Source organism: Lepisma saccharinum, chromosome 14 (genome assembly GCF_977018435.1).
Source record: "Lepisma saccharinum chromosome 14, izLepSacc3.1, whole genome shotgun sequence".
NCBI lineage: Eukaryota > Metazoa > Arthropoda > Insecta > Zygentoma > Lepismatidae > Lepisma > Lepisma saccharinum.
Window position 1 is genome coordinate 79,499,364 of NC_139242.1, and position 17,576 is coordinate 79,516,939.

General features: G+C 36.4%; 1 protein-coding gene across 1 annotated transcript in view; it reads right to left on the reverse strand.

Moving 5' to 3' along the window:
- Window positions 1-293: 293 nt before the first annotated feature.
- The window catches only part of LOC145998627 (thrombin-like enzyme AhV_TL-I), a 57,725-nt gene continuing 40,442 nt past the window's right edge, over window positions 294-17,576 (reverse strand). Inside the window, exon 11 of the mRNA XM_083135085.1 lies at window positions 294-582. Coding sequence (XP_082991211.1) covers window positions 427-582 — 156 coding nt within the window. The 3' untranslated portion in view covers window positions 294-426. The remainder of the gene's footprint in view (window positions 583-17,576) is intronic.

Here is a 17,576-nt window from a genome sequence, read left to right on the forward strand (position 1 = left end):
TTGTAGAAAGTATGATATTTTTATCACACTGTCTTCTCTATAACAAGAAACATGTTATTCGTATGACTTAAATTGAAATTATTTTTAAAAGGTTTATTTTATTACGTTTTATTTCTGTGATAATTTATTTCATGTTTACGTGTATTGTAAAATTCATTACCTCTAAATACCAAACTCCAGTTGCTTGAAATTATTAATTTAACAGATGATTCATTTGAAATCCTCGTGTTTAATCACATATTTATCTTCAAGTTGAGTAACATTATTTATGGGTTAGGATTAAAAACATATGCTTCTGTAATTATGTTCAATCATTTTATTAATCTAAAAAATTGGAATCACATAATAAATCCTCATATTATATTTCAATTTATGAATTTATATTATTGCACAATTCGTACATTTTCACATGCTTAAATGGTTAATTTACATATTCTGGTTTATAATTCTCAGGATCCAATTTTGAAATTTTGCCACTCTAGTAAAGCCAGGTAGTGGTGTCCAACCACCACAAGGCCTACTTCCATAAGACACAATTCCTGACAATGCGCCGTTGCAAATTAAGGGACCTCCTGAATCACCCTGCGAGAAGAAGAAAATGATATTTGCAAGTCCCTTTCTTTAAGCAATGTAAATTTCACATTAATTAAAAATATAACTACCCGACATTCCTAAATTTGCAAGTTTATTGCTACTACAAGTATTGCTGTCTATCTCTTATAATAGAGGGTTGTTATTTCTGTTCCGTTTCAACATTGACCTTCCAGCTTTGTCAGTTCCCTGCAGAAGGTCCGTTACCTTCAGGTTTCCCAGCAGAAATCGCCTCCATACATTTATTTATTCCTCTATACGTGACACACGTGTAGTAGTGCCCACTGAAATCTTTGAATCTCATTATTCCAATAGTACTGGGAAATGTATGTATATTTTACAGTTCTGTATTGTGTATTTTTCCATACGAGTCTGTTTCTTTCGTCTGTGTACAATCACTTTTTGATTATTTTATATTTATAAACTCTACATTTATAAGAATCTGCAAGAATATTGTAATAGAATAATCTGAAATTGAAACCAAGACTGTGTTATATGCATCTATCTCGAGGTCTGCCGTTAAATGATACAGTAATGTGTGTGTGTGTGTGTGTGTGTGCGTGTGTATAGCTTAGAAATTCTTTATACTTGGTCGAGGATAAGCCTGTTGTTACATCATGAGTTACCCTAAAATATCACAAGAAAAACATTGTAATACATAATTTACCAAAAAATAATTCTGCACTCTGTGATTGGTCTGCCCAGGAGCCGACCGATAGGACCCTAGGCATGAAAATTTCCCTCCATACCAAATACGGACCGAGAAATGTATAATATTTTCTATGGACATTTATCAGCAAACATTGAAGATAAAGCACAGAAATGGGTGCCAAGAACAAGCAGTTTTATTTACGCCTGGGGTCCAAATTGACCTCGTTGTACCACACACGGGTTAAGGGCCATTTAAACAAAAAGAGGATCAAAATTTAAGGATATTTAAAAATTGTATTATGCAAGGGATACGTATTTGGACCTAGAAGCCATAAAAGAACAAGTTACTGGAGAATTGTTTGTAATCCTAAAAGTCATAAGATATACACGTGTCCCAAAAGGTACTTTACAACTTTGATGTCATACAGCATAACTTGTAATTGACATAGAGGAATATACTTTGTTGTAGGTGATTCACCAACACTTAAGTTTCTTTGTTAGGTATTGAATGAGATGGTGCACCATCAAACTGGCCCTTAGACGTGAAAAATGACCTGCACGGGACAGTTTCAGCACGTTGGATTGGAAGAGATGGTCCAATTGCCTGACCTCTTAGATACCCTGACATTACACCCATGGAGTTCTTTTCGTGGGGCTATGTCAAAGACACAATGTACAAGACTCATGCCATTGATCTTGATTATTTGAAGGCCAGAATAAGAGTTGCCATTGCCACAGGAATTTCGATTAGATGGTGTACGCGCCACAAGAGGTGCGCATGTTGAAGTAGACTAGCACACAATAAAACTTCATGTGTTGGTAAATCGAAAGAGACATGGTATGTTTCTTTATGTCAATTACAAGTTGTGCTGTATGGCATTAAATTTGTAAAGTACCTTCTTGGACACCCTATATATTTACCTACATATAAGAAACTAAATAAAAATACGTCGGCTTGCAAGTCATATGGCATTCATAGGAGAGAAAGTAATTATCGTGATCTTCTTTAAGGGTAAATATTACCAGGCCAGAGCAAATTACCAACTCTCTTTACGCGTTAGTGTTGTAAGTGTCTGAAAACACGATTCACAATACCTTGACAGAACAATGTTGATGACATCTTTCACTGAATTTAGTGAAGCAATATCACTATTATCATACGCAGAACTACAACAATCCTAGTGCAAAGGTTTTAAAAATTCCTCGACCAATTTCAAACTCCTTCTCTCAACGGAAACTTTTGCTCTCGGATATTGGGACAATCGACCTGGTCAGGAACATGTGGAACTTTATCGTAAAATCTGTCGGGTTCGGTGGCCTCCTGGCTGGACTGCGAAACTTCATTTTCGGCTTGAACAAGGAGAGGTTATGTTTTGGATGGGACTTCGTTTAGTGTTAGGGTACCCTATAGGCATTGCTATCCCAAAGGGTTATACGTCAAAATATCGACGCAAAAACATCGACAACAAAAACATCGCCTACATTTCATCGACAGCACAAAACATCGACAGTACAAAACATCGACAGTACAAAACATCGACAGCACAAAACATCGACAGTACAAAACCGACGGCAAAAACATCGACGGCAAAAACATCGACAGCACAAAACATCCACAGTACAAAACATTGACGCCAAAAACATCGCTGTTTTTTGTCATTAAAACCGTTAATTATAATGCAGTCATGTTTTATTATTATTGGAGGAAGGCGGAAAGTAGGATGAGCAGAGTAGAAAGACGGGGGTGAGTAACAGGGTGGAAAGTTGAGGGGCGCTAAAACTCCAACTCGTCCAGGTGAAATTTATATATTGATTCGCTCCATGAATAGGATTTAGTGTTGTGATAATCGCATCATGAAGCTACAGCTCTCCTTTGTTTCTACCAAACATGTCTACATTGGTCGAACTTGTTTTTAGGTTTCTTATCAGTAGAGCCCGGAAGTTTGGCAAAATGCCTCTTTTTATCTACTGCATATATTGATAAAATGTTTGCGGATATACATTTTTTATGTTGTTTCGAATGTTTTAGAAGCCTTTTCAATTTGCCTATTTTGCCTATTTGGGACCCCACTGCCTATTTTTAATTATAATGCCTTTTTTTGCCTTTTTCAATGAAATTTGACAATTTCTTTAAAAAAAATGTGTAGGCTAAATTATTTTTCTCCCAAAAAACGTTGTTGGCACTTATTTTTCTTCCGTTTATTATGTGAATAATTTTCGCCTTAATAAAGTAATATTGAACTCAGGTATGTTTCAACACTGCTGAAGGAGAAAAGTGTGAAAAAAAAGTATTCCATGCTGATTTAGGATATTGCCTTTCCGTTAACATTTCCTTGTGCATGATTGACCTGTTGCAGAATACCTGCACAATTACGTCATCACGTCCAGCGTCCGTGTCAGGAGGTTATTGACAAGAAACAGCACTAATGCACAAGGGCCTTTGCATGGATTCCAAAATCAATTTCTCTATCTTTAGGTAAGTTCTGCACTTTGGAGGGAAAGGATCGTGTAGTTGTTATCATGCCGAAATTTAGTGTGCCATTAAAAGTGGTAAATTACATGGTTACGTGCGTGAATTTGGTGAAAGCACATTTTCGACAGACTGTACTATTCTTCTCTGCAAGATATGTGAAAAAACAATCAACCATGAGAAAAAAATACTTTATATTTCAGCATGTGTCAACAGCAAAACATAAAGCTGCAGCTGCTAAAATGATCGGACAGAAGAAGATATCCCTAATTTCAACAGCACTTCATCCAACAGGAAATCTCAGTTTTCTCTTGAACTGTGCAAAGCTTTCATGGAAGCAGGAATACCTTTCTGGAAAGTGAAAAACACGTGACTGAGAAAATTCCTGGATAAATACACTAAAGAAACGGTGCCGTCGGAATCTACGCTGCGGAAAACATATTTAAGCGTCTGCTACGAAGAAGCGCTGCAAAGAATTCGTGCTGAAGTTGGTGGAAAAAAGATCTGGATTTCAATAGATGAAACTACGGACGCTATGGGACGCTACATGGCCAACGTCATCATAGGAAATATGGAACCAACATGCGGAGAATCCTCGTCATTTCTTCTCACGTCAGAACAACTAGAGAGAGCCAATGGTTCGTCAATAGCTCAGTTATTCTCAAATTCCCTACTTCTGCTCTGGCCAGATGGTGTACATCATGATGACGTGTTACTTTTTATCAGTGATGCAACTCCCTATATGAAGAAGGCTGCCATAGCATTGAAAATTCTCTTCCCGAACATACTTCATATCACATGTGTAGCCCACGCAATGCACAGAATCACCGAAGAAGTTAGGGTGTTGCACCCAGAAGTGGACAGGTTGATTTCGAACACAAAGAAGATATTTCTGAAATCTCCCTCTCGAACCCGAAAATTTCAGCAAGTTGAGCCTGAGCTTAGTTTACCTCCGCAACTAGTCTTGACGAGATGGGGAACCTGGATATCAGCAGCTATATATTATGCTAACAACCTTGAAAGTGAGGTGATCGATGCTCTTCCAGAAAATGAAGCGGCTTCAATTCGTGAAGTGAAAAAACTCCTGCGCTATTCAGAACTGAAGAATGAACTGTCGTTTATTTTTGCACATTATGGTGCATTGCCAGAGACAATTTCAAAGCTAGAGGAAAGAGGTGAGAGACTTATAGCATCGATGAAAATCTTCCAGGAATCTATGCAACAGATGATGGAAGTGCCAGGAGAAAAGGGGTCAGTTGTTGTGGAAAAGTGTAAACGGGTAGTGAGTGCAAATGAGGACCTGAAACAATTGAAAACAATTTGTGATATTCTAAAAGGTGAAAATGCTGTTACCGAAATGAGTCCAGCTACATTAGCTTGTTTTATGTATGCTCCAATAACTTCTGTCGAAGTAGAAAGATAATTTTCTGTTATGAAAAACATTCTCTTTGACAGATGACTATCAATGAATGTTGAGAACTTAAAAAAAAAAGCACCTTGTAGTTATGTGCAATCAAGATGGAGAAAATTGAAATGCTCTTCCCAATATAGATTTTAACATTTTGCCAGAAATTATAGATAAAAGTAAGCGACTTCCAAATGCGCCTTTTTTTCGGTTTATTTTGCCTTTTTTCATTTTTAGTGCCTATTTTCCACATTATAAATGCCTTTTTGCCTGCCTATTTTAACGAAAATAAATGCCTGAACTTACGGGCTCTACTTATCAGCCATGGTTGTTGCGCAAGAGCGGTATTTTCATTGCTTCGATAATTTCGCGCTGCACGCACACCTTCTGACATCAAAACAATATTATTATTAGCACCTGATTCTTGCCCCAAAGCTCAAACAATGGAATCGTAAAGAATGCGAAGTGTCATGTTTCCTTCTGCTTTCTAGCAAGCTGCTTTTAACTTCATAGACGGGATAGTTGTATGCTCGTTATATATTGTGGATTTGGAAGAAATGTTCCTTTATGACTATGGTACGAAACCGACTGAGGGCCCCTTTGCTTTACCTCCCCCGCCCACCTTCACCCAGCGGTATCTGCAGACCCTTTGTGACAGCCACTGGACAGAAGCCTTCAAAACATCGTCTCTCCCAAACATCAGGGTTTATCCGCAACTGATATCAATTCTGCCAGTCACACCAGAAGGGTTGCTTGAATTTTTGTCTCAAATGTAGATGGTGCATTAAGTGCTTTTAACACAGCCTTATATGAACTTAAGAAAATAAGGAGAATAATTTAAGGAATTCCGTCCATTGGAATTTATTTAGCTGTAATTTTTTGCTACTAGTTTGTGTTAGACATAAATACACAGGTTGTGGCCATACACATAGGCGGATCTAGAACTTGTTTCTGGGAATGACACGGAATATATGTATATATATATATATATATATATATATATATATATATATATATATATATAATATTATATATATAATATTATATTTATCCTGGCCTAGGCATGTGTATCCCTTGCGAGTGTCCATCAATTTTATTATATCTCTCATCCTCATCGTCACGATTAGCCAAATGTGTCAGAAAAGCGAAACTAATTAACAAAAATAATATAGGCCTATACCTATTAGGGCTGAGACTATGCCGATGTCGTTGTATCAGTATCGGCTGATAAAAATAGTATCGACATCGGAAAGTATCCGCTGGATTCAGTGGCGGCGATTGGGTTCCAATACCGTGGGGTAAGGTGCCAAAACTGGGGAGGGGGGGCAAAGACAGTACATTTCCCTTTGTAGATAAGGTTCAGCATAGTGTGGGGGCAAAAGTGGCAAAAAATGGGTTGGCAACTAACCCCCTAGTCCCCCCTAATCGCCGCCACTGGCTGGATTTTACTTTCAGATACTGGCCGATACTTTTCCTGCGTTTTGAGAGTTGGCGGGTCCATAAATATACCGCGCGACAAATTTCACAGTCTAAAGTCGGGCCGCGATAAGAAGCGGTGTGCAATCAGAACGCATAACGGCAGAACGTGACCAAATTCTGTCTCCTCGTTGGCTGCCATGTGGCTGGGGGTTTTCTGCGTTGCCACGTTCGCACAAACAGGCGGACAGGATAATCAGCTGTTGGCAAGCTGGGGAAAAAATAAAACGTCACACGAAATTAAGCACGTACGTATCAGTATGCTAATATATGTTATTTCCGTCGTAAAGTGAAAAATTAACGAATCTAGAAGTTTGAATCTGAAGTTTCTTGTAGGTTAACGTTAACTTCTCGTATGAATTTTACGTTCTGGCAAGCATGAAACATTTTCTCTTCCTGCTCTACACAGCAACCGAAAACCTTCACTGAAAGAACCTCTGTTGTGTTTTTATTATGGTACATTGCAAGCATCAGCTACCGGCATATTTTTACTTGTGTTGTATCGTATCACAATTACCAACAAAAGAAAGTGCGTCAAGTCGTTCTCTTTTGATTTCATGCCGCCTTGCCTACTTTGTCACGCCGCGGCGTTCGTCCTTTTCATAACCTGATACCGACCGCAACTATATTATTTTACCCGCCTATTGTTTTTGTATACGAAACTCGCCCTTTGTTTTGTAAAGACATGGAATTTATACTTCTGTAACATTGTTGAAGCTTCAGAACGTACAATTAAATGTATTTCTTGAAAATTAGGGCGAATTACGTATAAACAAATTACGTACAACTTGGTTTCGTTAAAACGTTTTTAAATTATATTTTGCGGAATCTACAAAAATTCACCTCGAAAACAGAATTTCACAGAACTGAGTTACTGTATTACGGAGAAGAATTTATCAAGAACAAATCAATTCTGTGTGAATTGGTTGATTGAGTTGGTGTTTTAAAGTCCACTTTATGCACACTACGGCTAATCTGGAATGGACCTACAGTTGGAAGTGGGATCCGAACCACTATGTGCCTCGACATGGTATCGAACCCAGGACTACTTGAATACAAGGCGACGACGCTTACCCTACCACTGTACCATTGGGGAGGCACATCTGGGTGTGTGAAATGAGAATAGTTGGGAAGCTACATGAGAATACAGGCTCTGGCAATACAGAGTTCAATACATTACAACGAAACGCTTGGCAATTGCTCCATTTTCGTAACATTAATGATACATTTGGTACATATGTTATTAATGCTTCGAGCTACCTGTATGTAAAAACATAAAAAATGAACGAAAGAACAGAAGTAGTTAACGTTGTTCCTTGAAATATGAACAAAGTCGGAATGAAAACAATGGAAGGCTCCCGTTGTTGACTGTTTAACCAGATGTTTAATCCTACACGTGTTTCTGTGGACTCGCGAAAATCCTGAAGTAGGTCAATCCGGCAACGGCGCGTCACTACCAGAGCGGGTGATTCCACGCCGGGTGCTAGCGCGTCCCGACTGTAAGTTTCTTGGGTGTTCAGCAAAATATAAGTTTCCATTGATTTTGTATCAATATTGAGTGAGAAAACTATATTTTGTGATTCCTTGACACATATATTTATATACTGGTGCAATTGTATAATAGTTGGATGTATTTGGTATAGTAGTTCCTCCATTCATATTGGGGGTTAGGCGTAGAGCTGACAACTCTGCACTGTAAAAAGACATGTCAAGAAACAGCAATATAAGGCCATGGATGTTCCCAAGGTAAAATATTCCGGAGGTAAAATAGTCCCCCGTTCGGATCTCCGGGTGGGGACTACTTTGGGAGGTCCCTGGACTAAGGATAAGATCTACATTAGGAATAAGGATATTAAATTAGGCACCTGGAATGTTCTGAGCATTTACCGGCCTGGGGCATTTCAGTGTACAGTTAATGAGATAGTTAAGTATAAATTAGATGTAGTAGCTGTCCAGGAAGTTAGGTGGCCAGGAGAAGGGAATTGTAAAACTAAAAATTATACGTTTTTCTATGGTGGTACTGAAAATCATAATTTTGGAACAGACTTTTTCATAAATAATAGAATTATCTCGGCTCTTAAAACAGTAGAATTTATTAATGATAGGATATCATATGCAGTTTTACAAGGTAGGAGGTGTAAAATTATTTTAATAAACATACATGCACCAACGGAAGATAAAGTTGATAATACTAAAGATGATTTTTATACAGAGTTAGAACAGGTCTTTGATAAATTTTCTCAGTATGATATGAAAATTCTGTTAGGTGACTGTAATGCACAGATTGGCAAAGGAGAGCCATTTAAACCCACGATTGGTAAATAAAGTCTTCATGAATTAAGTAATGAAAATGGTATAAGATTGATTACTTTTGCAACCTCAAAGAATTTAATTGTGAATAGTACCACTTTTAAACATAAAGATATCCATAAATATACCTGGTCTTCTCCAGATGGTATAACTCATAATCAGATAGATCATATTCTCATTGATAAGAGAAGGCATACTAGTATAATTGAGGTTCGTACACATATAGGTGCTGACTGTGCCAGTGACCATTATTTAGTAATTGCTAAATTAAGAGAAAGACTCTCAGTGATAAATCATAACCAACAAAATCTAAAGGTTCTAAAATTTGATACAGGAAAGTTTACTGATGAAAGAATTAAGAAAGCTTACCAAATTAAACTGTCAAATAGATTTGATGTTTTGCAGGATGTAAATGATGATGAAAATATAAATGAAACAGACGTAAATAAGAATTGGGAGCACATACGTAATGCAATAGAATCAGCAGCTAAAGAAAGTATAGGATACCATAAAACGAGAAAAAGTAAGCCATGGTTTGATAATGAATGTCATAATCTAATAGAAATAAGAAGTCAGGGTAGACTTAGGTGGTTAAATAACTCTGATGATGTAAATGTAAACAATTATAATAGAATAAAGCGAGAAGTTAACCGCACATTTAGAACTAAAGAAAGAGATTACTTGAAAAGCAAAATTAACGAAATTGAAACAAACAGCAAAAATAAAAATTACAGAGATTTATATAAAGGTGTAAATGAATTTAGAAAGGGGTGGCAACCTAAAGTAAACTTGATAAAAGATAAAGACGGTAATTATCGAGCTGACCCAAGCGATATTCTAAATAGATGGAAGAACTACTTTAATGACCTTTTAAATGTACATGTAGGAGATAAATCAGAAGTAAATGAAGTCCACACAGCAGAACCTTTAGTTCCAGAACCTAACTTGACTGAAGTTAAAGATGCTATTAAAAGGCTAAAGAATAACAAAGCACCTGGGATTGATTTAATACCAGCTGAGTTAATTAAATATGGTGGAAATTCATTAATATGTCAAATTCATAAATTAATTTGTTTCATATGGAATAAAGAAGAAATCCCTCAACAGTGGAAAGAATCCATTATTGTTCATGTGTTTAAAAAAGGTGATAAAATGAACTGCAATAATTACCGTGGAATTTCTCCACTCTCAACAACATATAAAATATTATCTAACATTCTTTTAACAAGACTAACCCCATATGCTAATGAAATTATAGGTGATTATCAATGTGGATTTAAACGTAACAGATCAACTACAGATCAAATTTTTCACATCAGACAGACACTTGAAAAAAAGTGGGAATATAATCAAAATGTCCATCAGCTATTCATTGATTTCAAAAAAGCATATGAATCTGTCAAAAGAGATAAATTATATAATATATTAGTAGAGTTTGGAATACCTAAGAAGCTTGTTAGTATGATAAAAATATGCACCAGTGATACAGAAAGTAAAATTCGTGTGGGTATTAATATGTCTGACAAATTTACAATTCATGATGGGTTAAAACAAGGAGATTCATTATCTCCATTGCTCTTTAATTTTGCCTTAGAATATGCTGTTAGGAAGGTAAAAGAAACTAAAGAAGGACTAAAATTAAATGGTGTGACTCAGTTGTTAGCATATGCAGATGATGTAGACTTACTGGGGGATGATGTGAATACAATTAAGAATAATGCTAAAATATTTTTCAAAACTGCTAAAGAGATAGGTTTGGAAGTTAACAAAGAGAAAACTAAATATATGCTTACAGGCCGAAACCAAGTGTTAGGTAATAATCAAAATCTAATTATTGATAACAACTCGTTTGAACCAGTTTCCAAATTCAAATACTTAGGAGTAATATTAAAAATTAAAATTATATTAAAGAGGAAATAAAAAGTAGGCTTAATTCAGGAAATGCATGTTACTTCTCTCTTCATAAACTTTTGTCTTCTCGTTTAATATCTAAGAAACTAAAAGTTAAAATATACAAAACCGTAATTTTGCCTGTAGTATTATATGGATGTGAAACTTGGTCCCTTACATTGAAAGAGGAACATAAATTGAGAGTATTTGAAAATAGGATCCTTAGGAAAATATTTGGACCTAAAAGGGATGAGGAGACAGGTGAGTGGAGAAGGTTACATAATTTAGAACTACATAATTTGTATTCATGTCCAGATATTATTAGAATTATTAAATCAAGAAGACTTAGGTGGGCAGGCCATGTGGCACGAATGGGAGAAGAAAGAGGAGTTTACAGGATTCTTGTTGGGAAACCTGATGGTAAGAGACCTGTAGGAAGGCCAAGACGAAGATGGAGGGACAACGTTGAGATGGACCTAAGGGAAATCGGTAGGGATGGAAAAGAGTATATAGATCTTGCTCAAGATAGGGAAAGATGGAAGGCCTATGTTGCTGCAGCCATGAACCTTCGGGTTTAAGAAGGCTAGGGAGTTAGTTAGTTAGTTGGATGTATTTGGTGGTTGTTGGGGTTGTTCTTTTGTTGAAGGTTCAAACGGTGACGAAGAATATGTGCATACAGCTAAGTGTGTATAATTCCCCTATATATCGAATCGCTATTTTTAGAATAGGTCTCGCAGGCGAGAAAATATTTTTTTTATAAGCAGAAGGACGTTCAACATCTAAAGAACCTTTAAGCTTCATTTCTGTTTGTTAGTTAGTTCCTCATTCGAGTACCGACAATATTAGTGTTAGCAATGTTCTCTCATTCGTGTCATAATTATACAGTGCCTTTCACGGCCGAGGTGACCGTGGAGCGGCGGAAAGCGCGCCGGGAAGTAGGTACGCGTCTTCCTGCAAACTGGATGCAACATCCGCGTAATTGGAACCGCTAGCTATGTAATTAAATAAGCTCGTACAATTGCATTGACAGTTATAATTAAAATGAACACATACCGTGTTACAAAAGGTTTTTAAAATGATGTCGTCCAGCATCCACATATTTATAGGAAATTTTCACTAACACGTATCAGTGCCTCTTTCGAAATTGCTTCAATTTATTTCTTCATATTTTCTTTTTCTGATGTATGGCTTCCGGTATAAAAGCTTGGCAGCTCGCCACGATGACGTTAGAAATATGTCTGTTTCTTGTGCAAGGCGCCGGAGAGATTTCTGAGGAGTATGTTTCAATCGTGTTCCAAGCACATGCCGTTATACCTTAACAAGAGCAAGCCCTATATTCCTAAATTTGTTCAGAAGTAACAGATCACTGTGTCTGTGTAAAACAGGAACATGTGGGAATTCTGCTGCAAAACGCATTCTAACTTCCCTACAAAATTCGTAATGACGTAAGAGTTATATATAAAAATTCGTTGTTTAAAATTGTACGGATAGCTTGGCAACATTAGACTGCAGAAAGAAACTGGTAATACGTAAACTAAAACAAACCAATCTAAAACACTTGTTAACAATTTAACACTTCACAAACACGTGCAAACTGGACAACAGCTGTCTGGATCCTGAAGCACTGACGTGTCCAATGCCGAGGTGAGCGTACAGTTGTGGGTTTAAATGCCGGCAGATGTGCTCTTACTTTCCGACGCGCTAGCCGCCACCCAACGGCCACCTCGGCCGTGAAAGGCAGTGTATACGTATATCCTTATCGCTAAAAATTCCGAGAGAGAGAAATACGACGTTATGAAATCAAGGAGTTAACAAACTATAAATTAGAAATATTAAAATTGAGCTCCACACCCAGGTAGTCTGGTAATAATAAGACTGCTGCCTTGTAACCAAGTGTACCCGTGTTCGATCCCTGGTGTGGGTACATTTCATTAAGTGGCTCGAATTCCACTATAAAATACTGCAATTTGTGCAAAAGTCAGCACGCTTCGGCAATTTAATGCTCTTCGGAGTCTTAGGAGTGTGCTTACATTCCCCAAGCGTGCTGATTTTTGCACCGCATTTTAGTTGGTTGGATTTGTATTAACCTCATTTCTGAGGTTAGAAAGTAATTTGTGCACTGTCATAGTAGCCCATTTCGATTCCAGCATGTGAAAGCACAAGAGCTACATGTGAAGAGAATATTAAAATTATGATTTAGTAATTTCTAAATTAAAGGACAGTAAGTGATGTGTTAATTGGATTTGGCCGTTTCAATTGAGAAAGTTCCGAATTTATGAACTACGGAAATCTACAATCTTCCGCAGCTCACTACTGTTGTGATATGGAAGGGAATTAGAAATAATAATCCTCCAGCAACTACCTGCAATGGTTGAAACGTTCAAAATTGCCTTTAACGAACTTTATAAGCTTTGTGTTATTCGTCAACAGTTAAATGCAGTGGAGGCGATTGGGTTCCAAAAAACTTGGGGGAGGGGGGGGCAAGAGCAATTTACTTTCTCTTCGTACATATGGTTCAGCATAATGCGGGGGCAAAAGCGGCATAAAGTGGGGGGGGCATCTGCACCCCCATGCCAACCTAATCGCCGCCACTGCACTAATCGAGAATCATTTTTTCCATCCCATAAAAATAATATCCAGGACTATTTTGTTAAATAACTGTTACATTTGAGGGAATAAATACAGGACTCAACCTCCAGTTACCAATCCCATTACGAAGGTAACCCGTGATTTGCTGCAAAGTAGAAAAATGTTCTTTCACATTTAACTAGTGGCGGAGATTATGGGGGCGTGGGGGGCCAGTTGCACCCCCATACATTTTGCCACATTTTCTCTCGCACTATGCTAGACCTTATGTACCAAGGGAAAGTAAACTGTCCTTGTCCTCCCCCCCCCCCCCCCAGTTTTGGAAACCAATCGCCGCCACTTTTAGACATAATTTTGCCACGTATTATCTATTTTTTTTTAGTTTGACGAGGAATTTCTCTATCCAAGTTCATGGGCGTAACTTGGAATCTAACTTTAGGGGTTCACAATCGAACTTGCCGCTTAACATTTTTGGGGATGATGAAAAAGTTTTCTAGGCCATAAAAATAGCGTCCAAGATTATTTTTATTTTGTGAAACAACTGTCACATTTGTGAAATCATAAAAATTGCTCCTCTGGCCCGAAGAGGTCAATAAAAGTACCATTGACTTGTAAATGTTAATAAACCTGAAAATTTTAGACGGCCAATGCCCCCCTTGCTTCCGCCTTTCTCATTTGCTAAACCAGTCCTCTTCTATTGCCTTCACTTCAGTTACTTTTGTATTTGAGACTATTTCCTGATGTCAAATATTTACGGAAAGAATTTATGACTGTCGTAGCATTCGCACAGCAAGCCCATATTGTTACAGATAGGATCTGTAAAGGAATAAGTTTCTATCCTGCATCTCTTAAGATGCTTTCGAAGATACCATGCCTTGTTGGACTACTTGCAATTAAGCTATATATGTATTACATTATTAAAAAAAAGATCACACTGTTTAAGTTATATGTGACTTTAAATTAATCTCTCAGGTTCAGACTCAAAACAACTACACATAATTTATTAATTTACAAGTATGAGCTATTTATTCGCCAGCCACATTAAGCAACACAGCTCACAACTCCCAGCTAACGAATAACGAAATGTGTTAATAACAAGAAATTTGCTATAAAACTGAGTGGAATAGTTCAATTATATACAAAGTAATACAAGCAACCCCCTCTCCCGTAGTTACTTGGACATGTATCGGCTTAAAAATAGATAACATTCTTTTAGAGTATAATATTATAACTGCATTAAGATTACATTGCATTTCTAAGTAAAGGATTAGGGTTGGGACAGTCGGTCACCCTTGCCTCCCCGTGGCACGTCTATGAAAATGAAGCTTAAAGGTTCGTTAGGCGTTGAACGTCCTCCTACATATAAAAATGTATTTTCGCACCTGTTAGACCTATTCTTAAAAATAGTGATTCAATTTTTGTGGCAAGTTTGGTGAGTTATGATCGGCCAAATGTAAGTTTCTTAATGGAAAATATTGAGTGAGTTTTTCCTATTTTTGGTCGAAATGCGTCTAACCTACAATAATAATCTTGGGGAGAAGGGAGCCAGAGATGTTTTGTGGGGCTTCAGTCCCCTAGCCCGCCTGTAATGCCGTCCCTGATAAGGTGGACATAAGGGAATAAGAGGGAATATTCTGAGGGTAAGTTACTCACTAGATGGACAGTTTGATTCAGATGGTCATTGATACTCATCACTGTAACATTTGTAAGAGTACAGTTAAAAATTTAAAAATACTTTCAATCACCAGTTACTTTATTTGCAAAAGGAACTAATTTTCCAATTGTCTCTGCAATAAACGTAGTGTTACCCTGTAATCAATTGGTCCCGGGTTCGATACCCAGTGAAAGCACATGGTGGTTGAGATCCTATTTTAAATTGTGGGTCCAGTCCCGATTAACTTCTCTGTGCATAAAGAGGACTTAAAACGATTATTATTATTATTATAATTTTATTGGTTCACAAGTAACATTGAAATTTCCGGTATTTGGAATATTACTTATTTTGTCCTGTATATTTATTTATTTTTAAAACTGAAACATGCAATTCGTAGTTTTATATACAATCTCAATTGTTTGCAAATATATTTATAACAAAAAACAATATTGGTCTATAACTAACTAACTAACTCTCTAGCCTTCTTAAACCCGAAGGTTCATGGCTGCAGCAACACAGGCCTTCCATCTGTCCCTATCTTGAGCAAGATCTATATACTCTTTTCCATCCCTACCGATTTCCCTTAGGTCCATCTCAACGTTGTCCCTCCATCTTCGTCTTGGCCTTCCTACAGGTCTCTTACCATCTGGTTTCCCAACAAGAATCCTGTAAACTCCTCTTTCCTCTCCCATTCGTGCCACATGGCCTGCCCATCTAAGTCTTCTTGATTTAATTAATCTAATAATATCTGGACATGAATACAAATTATGTAGTTCTAAATTATGTAACCTTCTCCACTCACCTGTCTCCTCATCCCTTTTAGGTCCAAAGATTTTCCTAAGGATCTTATTTTCAAATACTCTCAATTTATGTTCCTCTTTCAATGTAAGGGACCAAGTTTCACATCCATATAATACTACAGGCAAAATTACTGTTTTGTATATTTTAACTTTTAGTTTCTTAGATATTAAACGAGAAGACAAAAGTTTATGAAGAGAGAAGTAACATGCATTTCCTGAATTAAGCCTACTTTTTATTTCCTCTTTAATATAATTTTAATTTTTAATATTACTCCTAAGTATTTGAATTTGGAAACTGGTTCAAACGAGTTGTTATCAATAATTAGATTTTGATTATTACCTAACACTTGGTTTCGGCCTGTAAGCATATATTTAGTTTTCTCTTTGTTAACTTCCAAACCTATCTCTTTAGCAGTTTTGAAAAATATTTTAGCATTATTCTTAATCGTATTTATATCATCCCCCAGTAAGTCTACATCATCTGCATATGCTAACAACTGAGTCACACCATTTAATTTTAGTCCTTCTTTAGTTTCTTTTACCTTCCTTACAGCATATTCTAAGGCAAAATTAAAGAGCAATGGAGATAATGCATCTCCTTGTTTTAACCCATCGTGAAATATAAATTTGTCAGACATATTATTACCCACACGAATTTTACTTTCTGTTTCACTGGTGCATATTTTTATCATACTAACAAGCTTCTTAGGTATTCCAAACTCTACTAATATATTATATAATTTATCTCTTTTGACTGAATCATATGCTTTTTTGAAATCAATGAATAGCTGATGGACATTTTGATTATATTCCCACTTTTTTTCAAGTGTCTGTCTGATGTGAAAAATTTGATCTGTAGTTGATCTGTTACGTTTAAATCCACATTGATAATCACCTATAATTTCATTAGCATATGGGGTTAGTCTTGTTAAAAGAATGTTAGACAATATTTTGTATGTTGTTGAGAGTAGAGAAATTCCACGGTAATTATTGCAGTTCATTTTATCACCTTTTTTAAACACAGGAACAATTATGGATTCTTTCCACTGTTGAGGGATTTCTTCTTTATTCCATATTAAACAAATTAATTTATGAATTTGACATATTAACGAATTTCCACCATATTTAATTAACTCAGCTGGTATTAAATCAATGCCAGGTGCTTTGTTATTCTTAAGTCTTTTAATAGCATCTTTAACTTCAGTCAAGTTAGGTTCTGGAACTAAAGGTTCTGCTGTGTGTACTTCATTTACTTCTGATTTATCTCCTACATGAACATTTAAAAGGTCATTAAAGTAGTTCTTCCATCTATTTAGAATATCGCTTGGGTCAGCTAGAAAATCACCGTCTTTATCTTTTATCAAGTTTACTTTAGGTTGCCACCCCTTTCTAAACTCATTTACACCTTTATATAAATCTCTGATATTTTTATTTTTGCTGTTTGTTTCAATTTCGTTAATTTTGCTTTTCAAGTAATCTCTTTTTTTACTTCTAAACGTGCGGTTAACTTCTCGCTTTATTCTATTATAATTGCTTAGATTTGTATCATCCGAGTTATTTAACCACCTAAGTCTAGCCTGATTTCTTATTTCTATTAGATTATGACATTCATTATCAAACCATGGCTTACTTTTTCTTGGTTTATGGTATCCTATACTTTCTTTAGCTGCTGATTCTATTGCCTTACGTATGTGCTCCCAATTCTTATTTACATCTGTTTCATTTATATTTTCATCATCATTT